Source organism: Halichoerus grypus, chromosome 9, assembly GCF_964656455.1.
Source record: "Halichoerus grypus chromosome 9, mHalGry1.hap1.1, whole genome shotgun sequence".
NCBI classification, from domain to species: domain Eukaryota; kingdom Metazoa; phylum Chordata; class Mammalia; order Carnivora; family Phocidae; genus Halichoerus; species Halichoerus grypus.
Genome location: NC_135720.1, coordinates 131,125,920 through 131,143,833, shown reverse-complemented (window position 1 = coordinate 131,143,833; position 17,914 = coordinate 131,125,920). Strand labels below are relative to the sequence as shown.

Genomic DNA, 17,914 nt, shown 5'->3' with positions numbered 1-17,914 from the left:
TCTGCCAATATCGATCAATCACGACGAGGCCCTTCCAACCAATCAGGACCAGGCCCTCCACCAATCAGGACGAGGCCCTCCCAACCAATCAGGACCAGGCCCTCCCAACCAATCAGGACCAGGCCCTCCCAACCAATCAGGACCAGGCCCTCCCAACCAATCAGGACCAGGCCCTCCCAACCAATCAGGACCAGGCCCTCCCAACCAGTCAAGATGAGGTATTTTTCCTCCTTTCTCTCATTAGCCTATTGGACCTGATTGGGACCCTGAGCAAGAACTTTCTCTGTATAAGAGGGACTTCCTTTGTGTTGGGGGCCGGGGGGGAGGGCTACCCTAAGTGCGCTCTGTTGGTTCTCTGTCTTCCTTCAGCTCTATCTATAGCCCCAATAAAGCCTTGTCTCTGCAGATCTTTAGGTCCAGCCTCTTTTCTATCCTTGTCGGGCCCAAGAATCTGATTTCTGTAACCGAGGGACAGAGCCAAGAGCCCCCCGCCCCAGGCCGTTTTGAGGGGTTAGGTTCTATTGCAGGTGCAGAAGGAAAGCAGTGAAGGGTTTTCAACAAGATGGCCAATGCTTTTATTTTTATTCATTTTTGTCTTTTTTTAAGTTATTTTTTTTATTATCGAAGTATATTTGACATACAATTTTTTAAGTTTAAATATATATATATACATATATATATATATATTTATTACTGAAGTATAATGGCCAATGCTTCTTAAAGCTCTCTCTGAGGGGCGCCTGGGTGGCTCAGTCAGTTAAGCCTCTCTCTGTCTTCAGCTCAGGCCATGAATGCAGGGGTCCTGGGATGGAGCCCAGTGTGGGGCTCCCTGCTCAGCGGGAAACCTGCTTCTCCCTCTCCCTCTGCCCCTCCCCCCTGCTCGTGCTCTCTCTCTCTCAAATAAATAAAATCTTTTAAGAAAAATAAAGCTCTCTCTGCTTACTTAGGGGTGGGAGTCCAGCAGAGTGTGAGGGAGTCCAGGGGAGAGATGACGGTGACAGAACTGTCCCATGCCCCTGTCCCAGGGAGCAGCAGTACTGGGCTCAGAACTGCTTTTTCTGACCTGCACACAGCTCTAGGGAACCCCTCCTCAGGGAGCCTGTTGACTTTTGCTAGGAGAAGGGGAGAAAGAGGAGAAATGCAAGCATGCTTCTCTTCTCTAGAGGGCCAAGGGCCCTGGTGTCAGGGGAAAACAGACGCTGTGGTATCTAAGTTCAGGGGCTTAGTGGTAACAGACTATGATTTGGGAGCCTGGTGATTTCAGTCAAATGCTTGTCTTTATGACCTACCTCAGGCACGTTAACTTTTTTTTTATGTAGCAGTTTCCTTCTTTGTAGTAATGGGAATAATTGTACTTAACAGCAAAAGCTGTGAGGAGTGAAGACGTACAAAGCTTAGTGCCTCATGTGTAGCGAGCACTCAATAAATGGTAGCGATTATTCACAAAACCCCCCCCCCCAAAGAGTTGAAGTTAGAATGATGAATGGGTACTTTTAAAAACTCTACTAATGACAAGTTCAGGAATAAATTTCAGCACTATGCATTCTTGGAACTGCTTAGCAAAACTGCTGCAGGATCTTTGGCAGTCATTTGGCAAAGTTATATTTCTACCAAGAGCAAAAGCATTTCGCTCTACAAATATAAAGATTTATACAGATGTTGGGTATTTATGGATACTCAACTAAAAATAATCAAAACTTGTTTCTACATTGTATGAAAAAGAATAAACAAATCTAACTAGATAGCAAGACGTTCTCCGTTTTTCATGAAAACAATAGAACAGTTCTAAAATTGTGGAAGCAAATAAATCAAATTATTTACAGTGGCTACATAAGGATGGAGAGATTAATTCTTATTTCTGAGATTTCTGTAATATGTATGAGTGACTTGTACAATGAAAATATTTAAAATTATCATTAAACTGAGTTAATATGAGAAGAAATTCCATTTTATCATCATCCTAGGGCCGTGAATAAAAAAATGAATCTGCACTATTTTTATTTCTAAAAAAAGGTTGAGAATGTTCTTTTTAGAGTCAGATGACGATCATCTTAAATGACATTACAATAGGCCTAAAATCTCCCAAATGCAAATGGTAGAGATTGGCAGATAAATCACGGAATGAGGGGAAGAAAATTTTAGGCCTATTTTCAGAACTGTTTAAAAGGCCAAAATGTCGGGTTGTGTTGGGATTCAGACTCCAGGTTTAAGATGGTCTCACACAAAGAACATGAAGAATAAACACCAGATATTTGTGAGTGTATCATGTGCAAAAGTACTGGGGTTCAAAGGTCCGTGTTACCAGAAGCTCAGGATCGATGCAGGCTAAGAGCAATCCTCCCCTGCCCAGTACTGTGAACCAGTAAGACACAACTATATAGCCAGCTTCACTGTCAACCGCAACCTGGGAAGTCACTCCAACTCTTTCCCACATCGGATTAGCTACCCCCCCAGGGAGCCTCCATCTTGTCACAGCAGAGTGCCTGCATCTTCATTCCCATGCCTGTACCTTCCTTCACTCTCTGGGTATTTAGTGGTCCCCTTGCAGGGCTTTGTGGGGTGCACCCCCTTGCAATTCCCCTCCATCATGGAGCCTGAGTGATGGTTCTAAAATGCCAACCTGGGGTGTCTGGCTGGCTCAGTCAGTAGAGCATGCAACTCTTGATCTTGGGGCTGTGAGTTCAAGTCCCACCTTGGGTGTAGAGATTACCTAAAAAAAAAAAATTTTTTTTTTTAAATCTTTAAAATTGTTCACTGTATGCTTTAAGTCCTTTGGTGATTGTCTATCATGTCCTGGCCTCTTTCACACAAACCCTTCCACCTTGAGTTAGCCTATTTTTAGCCTCCCCCAGTCTAGAACATTCTCCCCTCTTTATTCTAGCTAACAACTCCAGCAAGTCTTTCAACACCTGGGTCTAGTTCTTTCCTCTCTCTGCAAGTCTTTAAAGGCTTCCCATTCTGATTGCAAAGCCGTCCTCTGCTCCCAAATCATCCCCTGCAGGTTCCTACCATGGCATGAGCCACACTGTATTGCCATTGTCCATTCATATATCCAATCAACAGGCTACCAGGCATAAGATACCTGAAGGCAGGTGCCCTGCCATACTCAGCCTTGCTTCTCCAGGGCCTAAACCATTCTTGCACATGGCCCTTGGCACAGTTCTAAGCAGTTTATAAATATTAATTCATACACTCTTCATAGTATCACATGGTTATTAGAAGAACATATAAACATTTGTTCAACAAATGCATATTGAGTGTCTAGCAGGTGCCAGATACGATTTTTGGCACTGGGGATTCAGAAGTGAACAAGACACACAAACTTGTGATCTCCATGAGTTTATCTGTTGAGGCAAATGTACGATAAACAGATAAACAGGTATATAATATGTTGTGGGGCAGCAAGAGGAGGTAAAAAGAAAAATAAAGCCAGACAAGGGGATGAAACATGACAAAGATGTCATTTTAGCCAGGAGGGTCGGGCAAGGCAATCTGAGGAGGGGATATCTGAGCAGAGACCTGAGTAAAGGGAGAGAGGGAGCCACGTGGACATGTCGGGGTGGAAGGAGGGTATGCATGGAAGGGGGGCATGCAGAGGAAACAGCAAGTGCAAAGGCCCTGAGACACAAACAGGCTCTGCTGTCCAGGACAGTGGGGAGGACAGTGTGCTGGAATGCAGGCTGTGGGGTGGAGAGTTGTAGGTGAAGAGGTGTGCAAGGCAGGGGGTTAGCTCAGATAGACCTTTTCAGTCTATCCTGAGGCCTTTGGGGTTTATTCACTGGTAGGTATCAAGCCTGGTGGGACACGATCGTACTTATCTTTTAAAGATTTGGTCTGGTTAGGACACCTAGGCGGTGCTGTCAGTTGAGCATCTGACTCTTGGTTTTGGCTCAGGTCCTGATCTCATGGTTTCGAGATCGAACCTCATGTTGGGCTCTGCACTCAGTGTGGAGTCTGCTTGAGATTCTCTCTCCCTTTCCCGCTCATGCTCTCTCTCAAATAAATATTTTAAATATTTTAATATTTAAAAAATTAGATTAGATTTAAAAATCTAATATTTTAAATATTAAAAAAAATAAAGTTTCACTCTGGCAGCTGTGTGGAGAATATGGACTGCGGGGGAAGCAGTAAGTGTGCAAGGAGGTAGACCAGCAAAGAGATGAATGCTGTGGTCCAGGCAGTGATGATGGTGACCCCAGGTCCCCACCATGCAGGGAAGCTGTCAGACTCTGGATGCATTTTGCAAGCTGAGCAGACAGGCCCTGCTGATGCTCGACTATAGAGCATATAGAGAGAGGAGCCGTGGATGCCTCCAAGGTTTCTGGCCAAATGGTGGGCTGGCCGTGCCATTTGCTGAGATGGGAATGACTGGGGGAGGAATGGTTTAGGGGGAAGGTTGGAGACGAAGCCTTCTGTTTTAGATCTGTAAGTTTGAGTTGCTGCCAGGATTCAGTTTTGTCTTCTCTGAAATGGGGATGATGTTTGTTTTATACATTCGATGAGAATCAAATGTGATCATTTTCTCTTGATTACACAGATGTCAGGTTTATTTTTATTCACACGGAAGCTAAGGGTAGAGTTCCCTTTAAAAGAACAGAAACAAACTACCTCTTACTGGCTAGATATTGCTGCCCTCGTATCATTGGCTCTCATATCAAGAAATGATATTGGTAACAGACGCCTCTCCATATTTATTTAACATTTATGTAGAGCTTACTATGTGCCAGACACTATTCTAAGGACTTTATAAAAATAACCCCTATAGTCCTCCGTTATTACCCTGACTTAACAGATAGAACCGTGGCCCAAAAAGGGGAAGTAATTTGCTTAAGGTCCCATGGCTAGTAAATGGCAGAGCCCAGCGTAAACCCCAGGTGCGCTGGCTCTCTTCCACCCCCAAAGCCGAGCGCCACCTCCCCTGCTCCAGATGAGCCACTCAAGGCTGACATATGACCTGGCCTCCTGTGTAGCAGGATGGTGCCTCGTGTCGGACACCATTGCTTGCACCCCTTTGCCCCTGTAGGCGGTCCCGCCTCGGTCCTTACAAAACCTCAGCTCAAAAGAAGCCTGTCAGTACTGATGGCAATACTCCTTTTGTCTCAGACCTTCCCGGGCCGCTGGCAGCCACTCAGAGGACTCAGTGTCCTCTGTGCCTTTCTTCTAACACCCTGAGGTCAGCCACCTCCCCCCATTGCAACACACGAGCCTCTTCGGTATCCTGCTCTCTCCATGCGCCCGCCTCATTGCCAGTTGTTACAAGTTGTTTTAAATGCTTGCAAGTATCACGTTTTCCACTCCCGTGTTGAAGCCGACCATGTGCCACGTTGAGCTGAGGGAAGACAAGAGAGGAGCATGCCAGGACCCCTGACCTCTCATGAGACTTTGAGCTGGAAGCCAGGTTCCGTACCATTTCAGATTCGGGTCCCGCATCCCGGCACCAAGTGGGCACAAAGTGGACACTCGGTGAATATTCATTTATTTAGCAAATGTTTATTGAGGGCTTACTACCTACAGGCCAGTGTGATGGGTGCCGAGGATCTGCGCCCAGGCGGGTGCAGGGCGAGCTTCAGCCGGCCCCCCTCCCTCCAAAGGAGCAGAGGGTGGGGATGTGAGGCGGCGGGGGGCGGGAGGGGGCGTGAGCGGCGAAAGAAGCCAAAGCGAGAGGTCGAGTGACTGGCGTAGCTTCTGGCCAGGGCTTCCTCTCCGTCTGGAAACCCAGCTCGCCCAGACGTGGACACACATGCCGCAGCCGCTTCGGGGACCCCTCACCTAGCGTCTGCTCAGGCGCTGGCCTCGCGGGGAAAGCAGAGCGTGTTAAGACTGGGAGGAAGGCGGCTGGACCGAGCGAGCGCGGCGGGAGGGCTGGCGCAGGGTTGGAGCAAGCTCTCTTGGAGAGAGAACTCTCCAGATCACCGCCCAAACTCTGGAGCCTAGCCTGGATTCCAGTGTCAGGCCCGTTGCTTACCTATCGTGTGACCTTGTGCAAGTCACTTACCCTTCCCGGGGCTCAACTGCATCATCAGTTAAATGGGTTGCAACAATAACCATAAGGTTGGTGCAAGGATTAAGAGGGAACGTCTGGAAAGCTTCCCTAGTGTGGTTCTCCGCACGTAGGAAACGCTCCCGCTCCGCTGCTCACACCTCGCAGGGCTCCGCCCCCTCCCCCCCCCCCCGCCCCCGGACGCCCCCGGGCCGGGTCGCCCACCGCCCGCTTCCCAGGGATTGACGAGCCGCCCAGTAGGGCGCGCCCGGCCCGGGTGGATTTATTGGCCTGCTTGGGGCGGGGTTTGGGAAGAGGCGAGCAAGGGAAGGAGGTGAGGGCGAAGAAAGGGAAGGCGCGGAGGGGCCGGAGGCGCGCGGGGCGGGGCCGGGGAGGAGCCGGGCTGGGTTCCTGGGCCCCGCGCGGCGCGCACCGGGAGCCCGCGGCGGCGGGGGCGGGGGCGGCGCGCGGCGGCCAATGGCGCGCGGCGCTGCGGCGGGGGCGGTGCAGGAGCACCCGGCTGCTGACAGCCAAACTCACCAACTCCGCCCTCGTCCCCGCGGGATCCCGGAGCCCGAGCCGGCCTGGGGCCGAGGCCGCCCGAGCCGCGCTGCGAGCGAACATGGCAGCAGAATGAGAAGGCTGGCGCCGGGTCGTGGCTGCCGGCGCCGCGCTGCAGCTCGAGATCCGCGCCCGGAGCCCTCCGAGCCGCGTGTTTAGCCGGCCTCCTGGTGGCCGCTGGATTATTTCATTCGGAGCCGAGGGCGGGCGAGCAAGGGGACCCCGCAGCCGCGCGGGTCCGTGCTCTGGCTGGGTGTAGAGGCTCGTGCGTGCGAGTCGCCGGCTGCGGAAACCACGCGGGAGAGAGCGGGTCCCGGGCTGCGGCGGCGCGGACGCGGGGATGAGCCGGCCATGGGGCGGCCTCGGCGGGGCTCGCGGAGCCGGGCGGCGCTGCGGCGGGGCCCCTGCCTGAGCCGGGGCTCCGCGGGGCTTCGGGGCCTCGGACGCCCCGGGGGGGTCCCTGCCACCGCCCCCGGGAGGGACGAGAGCCCCGCGTGGCGGACACTGCAGCAGACGCCGTACTGAGGCGCCCCGAGCCTGCTCCGCCTGCAGCTCAGTGCGCTCTCGGCACCCGGGCGCCTTGCCCGGGGCACGGGCGGCTGGCGCACCGCGGCGAGCCGGGTGCAGGACTGGCTAGAGGGGTGTGTGTGAGCGTGTTCGATTGGAGATCTGAGCTATAGCAGAACCCGGCGGACCAGAGCAGCCATGCTTCCCGGGGTGGGCGTGTTCGGCACCAGCCTCACGGCCCGTGTCATCATCCCGCTGCTGAAAGATGAGGGCTTCGCGGTGAAGGCGCTGTGGGGCCGCACGCAAGAGGAAGCCGAGGAGCTGGCCAAGGAGATGAGCGTCCCCTTCTACACCAGCCGCATTGACGAAGTGCTGCTGCATCAGGACGTGGACTTGGTGTGCATCAACCTGCCGCCGCCCCTCACCAGGCAGATCGCTGTCAAAACCCTGGGTGAGCCACCCCTCTCCCCTCCAGCCCCTTTCCTCCCCTGCTGCTTTTCTGCTCTCGCCCCCTCTGCATCCCAGAGGCTTACGAGGCATCTACGCCGGGCCCTGGGACCTGAGATGCCACACGCTACTCGGAGCTCCCTCCTTCCTCCTCCCCGGCCTTCCCTGCCTCTGCGCTTCTTCTCTCCTCTCTTCTGGCACCACCTGGACGCGCCTTCCCACGTGCGTGGCGCGGAGGCTGGAGGAGGCGTGTGTGTTCCGGGGCTGGCGACGAGGCGGATCAGATGCTGAGGACCGGGCACGAGCTGCTCTCAGGAAGAGAAAACTAAGTCCCCAGCTGTGCCTGTAGGGCCCCGAGTTATGTGCGTGGGTGCGCGCCTGTGAGAGGCGAGTGCGCGCCCAGGAACGCGCGGATAAAGGGCCCCACACGTGTGGCGGGTTTTCCTGGGGGCGGTCGACTACCTGACGGGTAGCAGCTGCGGCGCCCTGCTAGGCCCGTTTGCTTCTTGCTGCTGTTAGTTTGGTGTGAGATTAGAACGTGACGTTCAGCTGGAATGATTGCGCCTTCGCCGTGGGCCGTGGATGGCGGGAGTGGTTGGATGGGGGTGGGGGATGCCCTGGGACGTCTTCCAGGGGGTCTTGGTTTAGTAACCAACCGGTTTGGCAAAACCGGGGGGATTGAACTGTCGAGTGTGGCCGCTCGGGAATTGTCTTCTGCGTGGGTTTGAAATAATAGATGTTAAATTTTTCGGGGATGGGCGCAGTAGTTCCAGAGGCATGGGTGCTTTGTGTGGGAAAAGGCCCAACGCAACCAGTTTCACATGGGAGCATGCTGTAGTCCCTCCTTAATAACCGTCAGGAAAGTTCCCAGGCCTGATGTTGACAAGCAGGTTGGGAATGAGCTCACCGCCCCTCGCCATCCGGTCCCCCCACCTAACACAAGCGGTCTGAACAATCCCAGAGCGCAGAGCATCGGCGTCCCTGCCATGCCCAGTGGAAAAAGGATCGCGTAGTTTGTCCATCAGCAGTTCTCGCACGTACCTAAGACAGTCCCAGGAATACTGCTCACTCCTTACTCTCCCAGGCAATGTAACACCCACCCTTGAAAGCTGGAATTCTTATTGATGAGGAAAGAGACAAAGCTTATGGCACAGGACGCGACATTAAAGAGTTATAGGGCAAGAGCAGGTCCAGTACTCAGAAGCCAATCAATGGTAATATATGTCATTTTGGAAGCCATGTTTTATTTTTTAAAACTGGCCTGAATTTAGGGTAGGTGAAATGGACGTGTATGTTAATTCTGTCTTCAGAGACCTAAGACCAGAAGGTACAACTCTTTCTTCCTAGAAAACCATTTTTTATCAGCCCATTCTGCTCTTGACTCCGAGAAGGAGAAGGGAGAGAAGGGACGTCCGATAGAATTCCTAAGGAGGCTGCCCAAGGCTGTCCGTTTGTTTTCATGTTAATTTTATTAAGTTTCTGACATCTGTTGCTTATTTTCTTTGGCCTTGAATTGAATGTCATTGACTTTTCTGTTTGATGTAATCTATATACTGGGTTGCTCACTTTTGTGCTTACAGTGGATCTGTGTATATTAGGCAGGTTATAACCATCCAAATGGCATAAATCTATTAGGTCACTTTGTATCCAACAGGTCTGTGCTGAGCTCTGTTTCTATAGAGAGCCCATGACTGGTCATATCAGAAAGACCTTGTAACATTGCTTTTCCCCACTATGGCAGCCCAGTCCTGCATGTCAGCAGTCCTAAGGCCTATCTCCAGGAAAGTGGCCATTCCAGGAACAAGGATGTTCCTATTTTCGGACCATCTCTTGTACTTTAGCCAAGAAAGCATTTGGGGGCTCTGGGTTGGAGAGAAGTGGTACAAATTACACATTTCTGGATACTTCTTATTTTCAAAAATTCCTATGATTTTTTTTTCCTTGACAAGATTAACATTTGAGGTTACCTCTTCAAAACCAAGCAAGAGTCTTCAGAAATAGACCTAGTTTAATAATCATGACTAAGGACTAGGGTTTTGTTTATATTTTTGTAGTAAGTCTTGGGCTTTTTTTTTTTTTTTTTTTTTTAAACTCCTGGACTTTGCAGGTAATTTGAGATAGTTTGTGATTATAGAAAATGCGGGGGTCGTTGAATTTAGATGTGGCTGGACTTTTGTCTCATTCCCCAGTTCATCTTCACTGAAAAATGCCCAGAGGTCACTTTCAGATTGTATTTGTGAGTATGCAGCTGGGGAGTGCTTTGCTGTCATGGTTAGAGGTCCAACACACACACACACACACACACAACACAGGAAGTGAAACACCCCTAACAGTTATAGAGCTGGTTTGGCCATTGGGGGTTTATAGATGCTAGTGTTTGCCTGGAATTGAAACGAGCCAGTCTTGACCGGTCCCGGTGACGTGCCCTTCTTTTGGCCAAGGCCTGGCCTTTGAGCTGCTTGCCCAGCGATGGTGGGTGGTCTGCGGCCCTCCATCCATACTCATGACGGGTCTCTGGTCTGTCAAGGGGAGGGGCTGGTCTGGGCACCATCGAGGAATGACACTCGGAGTCAATAGAATCATAGATATCCTCCTTGAATTTCTAAAAATTCCCTTGAAATCCCTCCTTTGGTGAACTAGGCATTCGTCTGTTGTAGAGACTTTCTTCAGCTCTTTTGTACAATTTTTACAGTGCCCACCACGTGCCAGGTAATGTGGCAGGTGCTGTGTATAAAACACTTCCCTTCACAATGAGACTGGCCCCCTAGCCTAGCTGGTAGCCTCATTTTACAAATGAGGCAACCTGAAATTCAGAGAGCTGAGCGGCCTTGCTCAGGGACGGATAGCCAGGGATTTGAACCCGCCCATCTGCCTCCCCAGAGTCCTTTCTTCCTGTTCCATCCCCTAAAGTTGCTTCTTGGCCTCAGTTCCTTCTCTCAGATCGAAGGAGCTCAGATGAGATCGTTGGCGCTCTCCATTGTTCCCGTTCACCCCACGCATGGAATCCGTTCTCTCTTGAATCTGTTCCTTTTTCTCCATCATCGCTCCCTCCCTGGAAGGAACAAGGCCCCTACCTCGGTCTCTGAGCGAGCTTGCTTGCCTGCCTCTCCTCACCACTGCCTCTCTCCATCTTCCACACCGCTGCCAGGCTTTCCTTGGAGAACCTCAGACTCGATCGTGTCACTGTGCCCCCCTTTCGTCACTTCTAGGAAGAGTCCCAACTTCTTGGCACGACAGGCAAGGGCCGGCCTGTGATGAGCCTTGCCCAGTCTCCTGTCCTGCTGGCTGTTCTGGAACCCCAAGGGCTTCAGCTAACCCCAGAACTCCTGGTGTGTCCTCGAACGGACCCTGTTTGATTATAAGTCCGTGCCTCTGCCTTGTGTTTGTGATGGATGCCTGTCCACCCTGCAAGACTCGGCCCCGGGGTTGCCTCCTCCCTGAAGTCTCCCACTTTCTCAGTCTCGCCCCTCACATACCTGCCTGGGGTCTCAGCACCAAAGGCTGCTCCCATCTTTTCTTGAACCTATTTTAGTGCATTTGTGTAAAAGTTAAGTTTTATTTAGTTATTTTGAATAGGTCATATATATATCCACGTGGTGTAAATTGGAAATACTATAAAAGTGCACAGTGAAGGGTAAGTATCCACTAGTCCCTGTTCTTCAGCTAGAGGCAGTCCCAGGTTGTTTTTGTTTTTTTGTTTTTTTTTTTAATGTCTCCTTTTGAAGATTTTGCTAGGTATGTACTGGCAAATATGTTTGTGAGCATTTTTTAAATCTTTTTTACATAGTTGGTAACATCTCATACACACTGTCATACCTTGCTTTTGTCATGCAACAGTATTATCTTGAGAAGAATTTATGTATACACTCATACACATCTGTATGTATATAAAAAAACAGCATGCGAAAGTATCCATGTTCTTAGTTTTTGCTGTATAGTATTTCATTGTGTGGACTAATCAAAATTTATTTAACCAGTTCCCTATTACTCTGCATTTAGGTTGTTTTCCCAGTCTTTTGCTTCTACAAACGTGTAATGAATTACCTAGAACCCATGTCCGTTTGCACACACGCCAGTGTGCTTGTAGGGTCAGTCTGTGAGCTGCCGGTCAAAAAGTATGTGCTCATTTCCTTTAACAAAGATGTTGCCAAATTAACCGGCCCCTGAAATGACACCGCTGTTTGTCGATTTCCTTGTGCGCCTCGCTCTGCCAGCCCCTTGACTGCCCCGTGCCTGAAGGCAGCCAGGATGGGCTCACTCACCTTAGTATTCAGAGCAGTACAGTTCCCAGCCAGCCTTTGGGGTCGGTCAAGACCTGTGTCTAATTTGTCCTCCCGCACCCAGACTACGCAATGAGCCACCCGCTGCCTCCCTAGGTCCACTCCTGTTCCTTATCCAGTCTAGTCTCTGAACAACGGGAGAGTGGCATACATACACATACATGGCGCTATGTTGTTCCCCGCTCAGAGGCTCTCAGCGGTTCCCCTGGCACTTGGAGCAACATTCAGGGTTTTTTTGGCCTAGACTGGCTCTGCCTAGCAATGCCTGTCACCTCTTTGGCGACCGTATACTCTCCCTGACCCGCCAGCTACTTGGGCCTTTTTACTCAAACACAGCAGCCCCTTTCCGGACTCTGGGCCTTTGCAAACTGGCTTTTCCCTCTGCCTGGAGGGTTCCCCCTCACTCCTCTGAAGGGCTAGCTCATTCTCACTTTCAAGTTTCAGCTCAGATGTTCTGTCAGGAGGGAGGCCTTTCTGGTCCTCCCCTCCCAACCAAAAGTTCCTTTTGCCCACTTCTCAGTCATACCCCTGCAGCCTCTGCCTGTTCTGCGTAGTGCCATCGCTGTTTGTGATGACCTCTTTCATTCGTTTGCTTGTTCTCTTGTTTGCTGTTTGTGTCCCGAACAGGAAAGAAAGTTCTTGGAGGTCAGGCCTGTGCCTGCTCTGCTCACCAGGGTGGCCTTATCTCCCCTGGACAGTGCCAAGTGCTGAGTCACCCAGTAGGCACACTAAATATTTGCTAAATAACGAATGAATGCCTTTTCAATGAATGAGTGGATGCTCGGGGAAGGCAAACGATTATCAACAGGATGGGTCCATCAATCGGTAACATTTTGTCCTGCGTGCTGTAGCCCAGTGCCCCTCAGACATTCACACACGGGCTCATCTCCCCGGCGGGGGGGTGGGGGGTGGGGGGGAAGGGGGAAGATCTTGCCAGAATGCAGATTCCAGGGCGGGACCCAGGATTGAGAATTTCTCTCCAGTTCCCAGGCGCTGTGCCTGCGGCATCAGCCAGACACAGAGATGTGATGGTGTTCTCCGGGAAAACAAGACCAACCTGCCGTGAATAATTAACCTGGCGGCGGCACTGGGTTAAAATACCTGTTGGCCTTTGTGTGTGATGTGACAACATCTGTTTTTTGTGTTCCCTGCCCTAGTTTTTGGAGACCGTAGTGCAGACTCTCTGGGGGAAAGCCCTCTCCGTGGGAGGGCAGGCTCCTTCGGGATGGGGATAAGGCTGTAGGGTCTCGTTGAGCTTTGACTGTGTGCACACTGATTGATCCTGCCCGGACTTGTTTGGCATCCTCAGCTGAGGACCTGGGGCACCGTGCCCTTTCCTGCCCTACTGCAGAGTGTCTGCAGTTGCCCATGGTGGAGAAGGGGTTCTGGAACAGGGGTAGGAACCAGGAGGAAGCAGGGCTGGGGGGACGGCGTGGTTGCCACACAGACAGAGAGATCGGGCTAGAGATGATCAAACATCCTTGTTGGACTTGGTAGTAGTAACCATTCTGGAATCCCAGCTCCCCCTTGACGTCTCTTCTGGATGTTTTTCTCTCCGAAGACTGTGTGGAAGAGGCAGTTGTGTTTTTCTCCCCGGGTTTGTGCCGCTGAGCATGGAGGGAAATGGTTTTGGTCTGTCAGCTTGGTGTAGGGTCAAGGAAGCTCCGGAGCATTATGTAAATGGAAGAAATGATTGTGTATTGTTAGGAAAAGTCAAGCACCACCAGTCTCATTTCATCTAACTGAAATTAGGTGCAGTTGAGTGATTATTTTATTGATGATATCTGGCTTTGAAAATGTACGCATGAGAAGGAGCCATATGAAGAGATTGGACATTTTGATCCTGAAACTGGGGAGGAACCAAAAAAAAAAAAAATGGTGGAAGTAGGGGTGCCTGGGTGGTTCAGTGGGTTCAGCATCTGCCTTCCCCTCAGGTCATGATCTCAGGGTCCTGGGATCGAGCCCCGTGTCAGGCTCCCTGCTCGGCGGGAAGCCTGCTTCTCCCTCTGCCTTTGCCCCTACCCCTGCTCGTGCTCATGCTGGCTCTCTCAAATAAATAAAATCTTAAAAAAAAAAGTGGTGGAAGTAAATAGCATGTTTTAAGGGTTGCACCAAGAAGGAAATACATTGGCAGTTAGTTACATATTTTGATTCAGGGTAATCATGGCCCGTCATTATAGATGATGTTGTGATTCACAGAACCGTTGATGATAGAAAAGGTTAGCAGGTCACAACTGTGTAGCCATCCCCGCTGAGCCTCAGTCTTCCGATCAATAAAATGGAGTTAAAGATACTATGATATAAGGTTGGTATGACAATTAAAATGAGAGGGGGTGTGTAAAGCCTTAGCCACCGCCCCCTCCCCCGGAGCTATCTGCATAAGTTCAATAAATATTATTCTCCTTCACCTCGAGGTGATAAATTCTTTAGCCTGTTCCAAATGGTACTTTTGAAGATTTGTTTTTCGTATATTTTAGGGATGATTCCCTCTTGCCAGATTCAGAAAATACAGCTAAAAGGTTTTTAAAATTTTTATATATTTATTTATTAAAAGATTTATTTATTTAGAGAGAGCGAACAGGGGGAGGGGCAGAGGGAGAGAAGGAGAGTCTCAAGCAGACTCTCCACTGAGTGTGGGGCCTGACACAGGGCTCGATCCCACCACCCTGAGATCGTGACCTGAGCTGACACCAGGAGCTGGATACTTAACCCACTGAGCCACCCAGGCGGGCCCCCCCCCCCTTTTTTTTTTAATTTTAATTTTTTCAAGGGAATGTGCATATGCCAAGCTTCAGATGTGGGATTTGCTGAGAATCCAGTACTTGCCTCAGGGATACATGATCTAGAAGGTGCTGATGGTGTTCCCAGGAATGCACCACGCTCCTGTGAGGATTTATCATCACCTGTGAGAAGGATGCAGGGCCCTCCATGGAACTCAGAGGCAGGGACGTAGCTGAGGCTTCAGTAGGTGCCTGGAAACTCTGAACCCCTAGAATTTTATCATTCTGTGCTATTCTGTCTGTGTGTGGGCCTCATCACCCATCCCTCTTTAGACCGGGGCCCGTGTGCTGGAAGGAACTCCCAAATACAAATATTACCAGTTTAGCCCCCCCACCCTCCAGCCCCCACTCCCAATTGTCCCTGCTTGTGTCTGATGCTTTCTCCCGGCTCAGTCTTTTTGGAGGTTATCTGGTAACGTGGGGGGGGGGGGTTCATCACAAAATGCCGTGTGGACCCTCTACTGCAGGGAAGTGGGGCTGGAGGGATTAGGAGTGATCATCCCCAGCTGGGCCGCACTCCCAAAAGGTGCCAATGACGAAAACACAGACTTGGTTGAAGATTTTACAAAAGTAGACCTTTCTTGATTGTGTAGGTTCTTTATATACTGTCTTCAACTACACATTTGGCATTTTGCCGCTTTTATAGTGACCACAGTAAAACAGTAGAAAGAAAAGATATATGTGACGATGAAATGATGCCAACCTTGTCGTCATTATTATTACATTTAGGGTGTCTCTGTTGGTAAGATATGGGATGGGAAAGTAGATGAACGTAACTGGCTCTGTGGAGTTTTCTGGTCCAGCCCCTCTTGCTTGCGTGCCGGCAGAGGACCTCGGTGAGGCAGAGACCCTTTGTGCACAAGCATTAGGGTAGGGCCTCCAAGGAGTCAGGAGTCAGGAAAAAGACTGAGGTCCTGAGGAAGAGGAACTTCTACCTTCAGATTGCCTTCACATTGGAAACTGCAACATCAACCCTTCCCTGCGTCTCCAGCCTGCTGGCCTGCCTTGCAAATTTTGGACTTGTCTGGCCCCATAATTGCATGAGCCAATTTCTTTTTTTTTTTTTTTTAAAGATTTTATTTATTTATTTGACAGAGAGAGACATAGCGAGAGAGGGAACACAAGCAGGGGGAGTGGGAGAGGGAGGAGCAGGCTTCCTGCTGAGCAGAGAGCCTGATGCGGGGCTCGATCCCAGGACCCTGGGATCATGACCTGAGCCGAAGGCAGACACTTAACGACTGAGCCACCCAGGCGCCCTGAGCCAATTTCTTAAAAATAAACCTACCCTGCTCTCACTCACCCGCCCATGGTCTCTCTCCCCGTCCTCTCCCCCTCTCTCCTCCTCCTTCCCCCTCCTTTCCCCTCTCCCCCTCTTTTCCCCCCTCTGCCCTCTCCCCTGTCTCCCCACTCCTCCTCTCCCTCCCTCCCCCCTCCCCCTCCCCCATTCCCTACTCTCCATCTCCTCCTCCTCCCTCCCTTCCCCCCTCCTCTCTCTTTCTCCCTCCCTTTCTCTCTCTCTCTCTCTCTCTCTTTCTCCCTCCCTTTCTTTCTCCCTCTCCCCACACATCCACACGCACCACTCCCTACTGGTTCAGTTTCTCTGGAGCACCCTGATAAATCCACATTTTGCCTGGATCAAGGCCACCTGGCCAGGCAAGCTGGGCAGAAACGGACCTGGCAGGCATGTCACACAAGTGTGGGTCTGGCAAGTCCTGTTGGTGTGGAAGCTGCTCCCTGGAGTTCAGCTGGTGAGTGTGGGTCCCTAGGAGAGCGCACTCTGAGCATCTTCCCCTAAAGCAGGAAGACCTTGAAGGCAAAAGATCTTTTGGGTTCAGACTCAACCAAGGGGGAGATGTTCGGGGGAAAAGGCTTTAAAATCCTCATGCTGAGACCCACATGGACCCTTTACCCTGACCAATTCTGCATCTGTCAACAGGGCTTTGGGGAAGCTTGCTTCTCAGGTTTAAGCAAGCAAGGATGCCTTGGAGTTTAGATTTCCCTTGAGAATTGTTAATGCCCTGTGGAGTATTTAAAAAAATGCCGAAAAAAATAACTTCACGTTAAAATGATATGACTTTGTTTTTAAAATTTCTAATTTCCAACTGTAATAGCTTTTATGGTACTGAGAGGCTCTTTTAGCTAGTATAATATGCAAAAACCGAAGCCATAGAGTTTTGAAGCCCCACTTAAGTTGGTTTGTAGCTTTAGCATTGTTTTTTGCTTTATTGAGATAAACTTTATGTATCATAAGATTTACCTGTTGAGATTCACTGATTTCTGTAAATGTATATAGTTGTGTAAAAAGTTTTAGAATATTTCCAACATCCCCAAAACTTTCCTCCTCCGTGTTTGCAGCCAGCCCCCATTCCTGCTCCAAGCCCCAGGCAACCATGCATGTGATCTGTCCCTATCGTTTTGCTTTTCCTAGAAATCTCATATAAATGAAATCCTATAATATGTAGTCTTTTGTGTCTGGCTTCTTTCACTGAGCATGTTTTTTTTTTTTTTGAAGATTTTATTTATTTATTTGACAGAGAGAGAGCACAAGCAGAGGGGGGGAGTGTCGGCAGAGGGAGAGGGAGAAGCGGGCTCCCTGCTGAGCAAGGAGCCCCATGCAGGACTCGATCCCAGGGCCCTGGGATCGTGACCTGAGCTGAAGGCAGACACTTAACCGACTGAGCCACCCAGGCACCCTTCACTTAGCATGTTTTTGATGTTCATCCACATTGCTGCATCTGTCAGAAATTCATTCCTTTTTTATTGCCAAGTAATATTCTGTTGTATGGATATACCACAGTTTATCCATTCGCCATTTGATGGATGTTTATATTGTTTCCAGCTTTTAGCTGTTTTGAATAATGCTGCTATGAACATTTATATCCAAGTCTTTTGTAGACCCATGCTTTCACTTCTCTTGGATAGCTCTCTAAGAGTGAAATTGCTGGGTTGTATGGTATGTATGTATTTACCTTTTTAACTAACTGCCAGACTGCTTTCTGAGGCAGCTATACCCATCCCACTCTTGGTTTCGGCTCCAGTCGTGATCTCAGGGTCAAGGTCAGTGCTGAGTCTGCTTGAGACTCTCCCTCTCCCTCCCTCTGCCCCTCCCCCTGCTCGAGCACTCCCTCTCCATCTCAAATAAATAAATAAAAAAAAATTGAAATAGCTGTACGATTATATATTCCTACCACCTATGTAGGAATATTCTAATTTCTCTACACCATCACCAGCATTTGGTATTGTCAGCCTTTTTTAAAAAGATTTTATTTATTTATTTGAGACACAGAGAGAGAAAACATAAGCGAGGGGGAAGGGCAGAGAGAGAGGGAGAAGCAGGCTCCCAGCGGAGCAGGGAGCTG

At 50.1% G+C, this 17,914-nt stretch overlaps 1 protein-coding gene across 2 annotated transcripts in view; it reads left to right on the top strand.

The window, feature by feature from the left end:
- The first annotated feature begins 6,544 nt into the window (after window positions 1-6,544).
- Window positions 6,545-17,914, top strand: part of GFOD1 (Gfo/Idh/MocA-like oxidoreductase domain containing 1) — a 108,131-nt gene continuing 96,761 nt past the window's right edge. The window contains exon 1 of one of the 2 annotated variants that reach the window (XM_036085754.2): window positions 6,545-7,499. In XM_036085754.2, the coding sequence (XP_035941647.1) occupies window positions 7,247-7,499 (253 nt within the window). In that variant the 5' untranslated portion in view covers window positions 6,545-7,246. Of the gene's footprint in view, window positions 7,500-7,707; window positions 7,853-17,914 lie in introns of those variants that run through there. The other variant, XM_078055710.1, reaches the window with a different exon arrangement.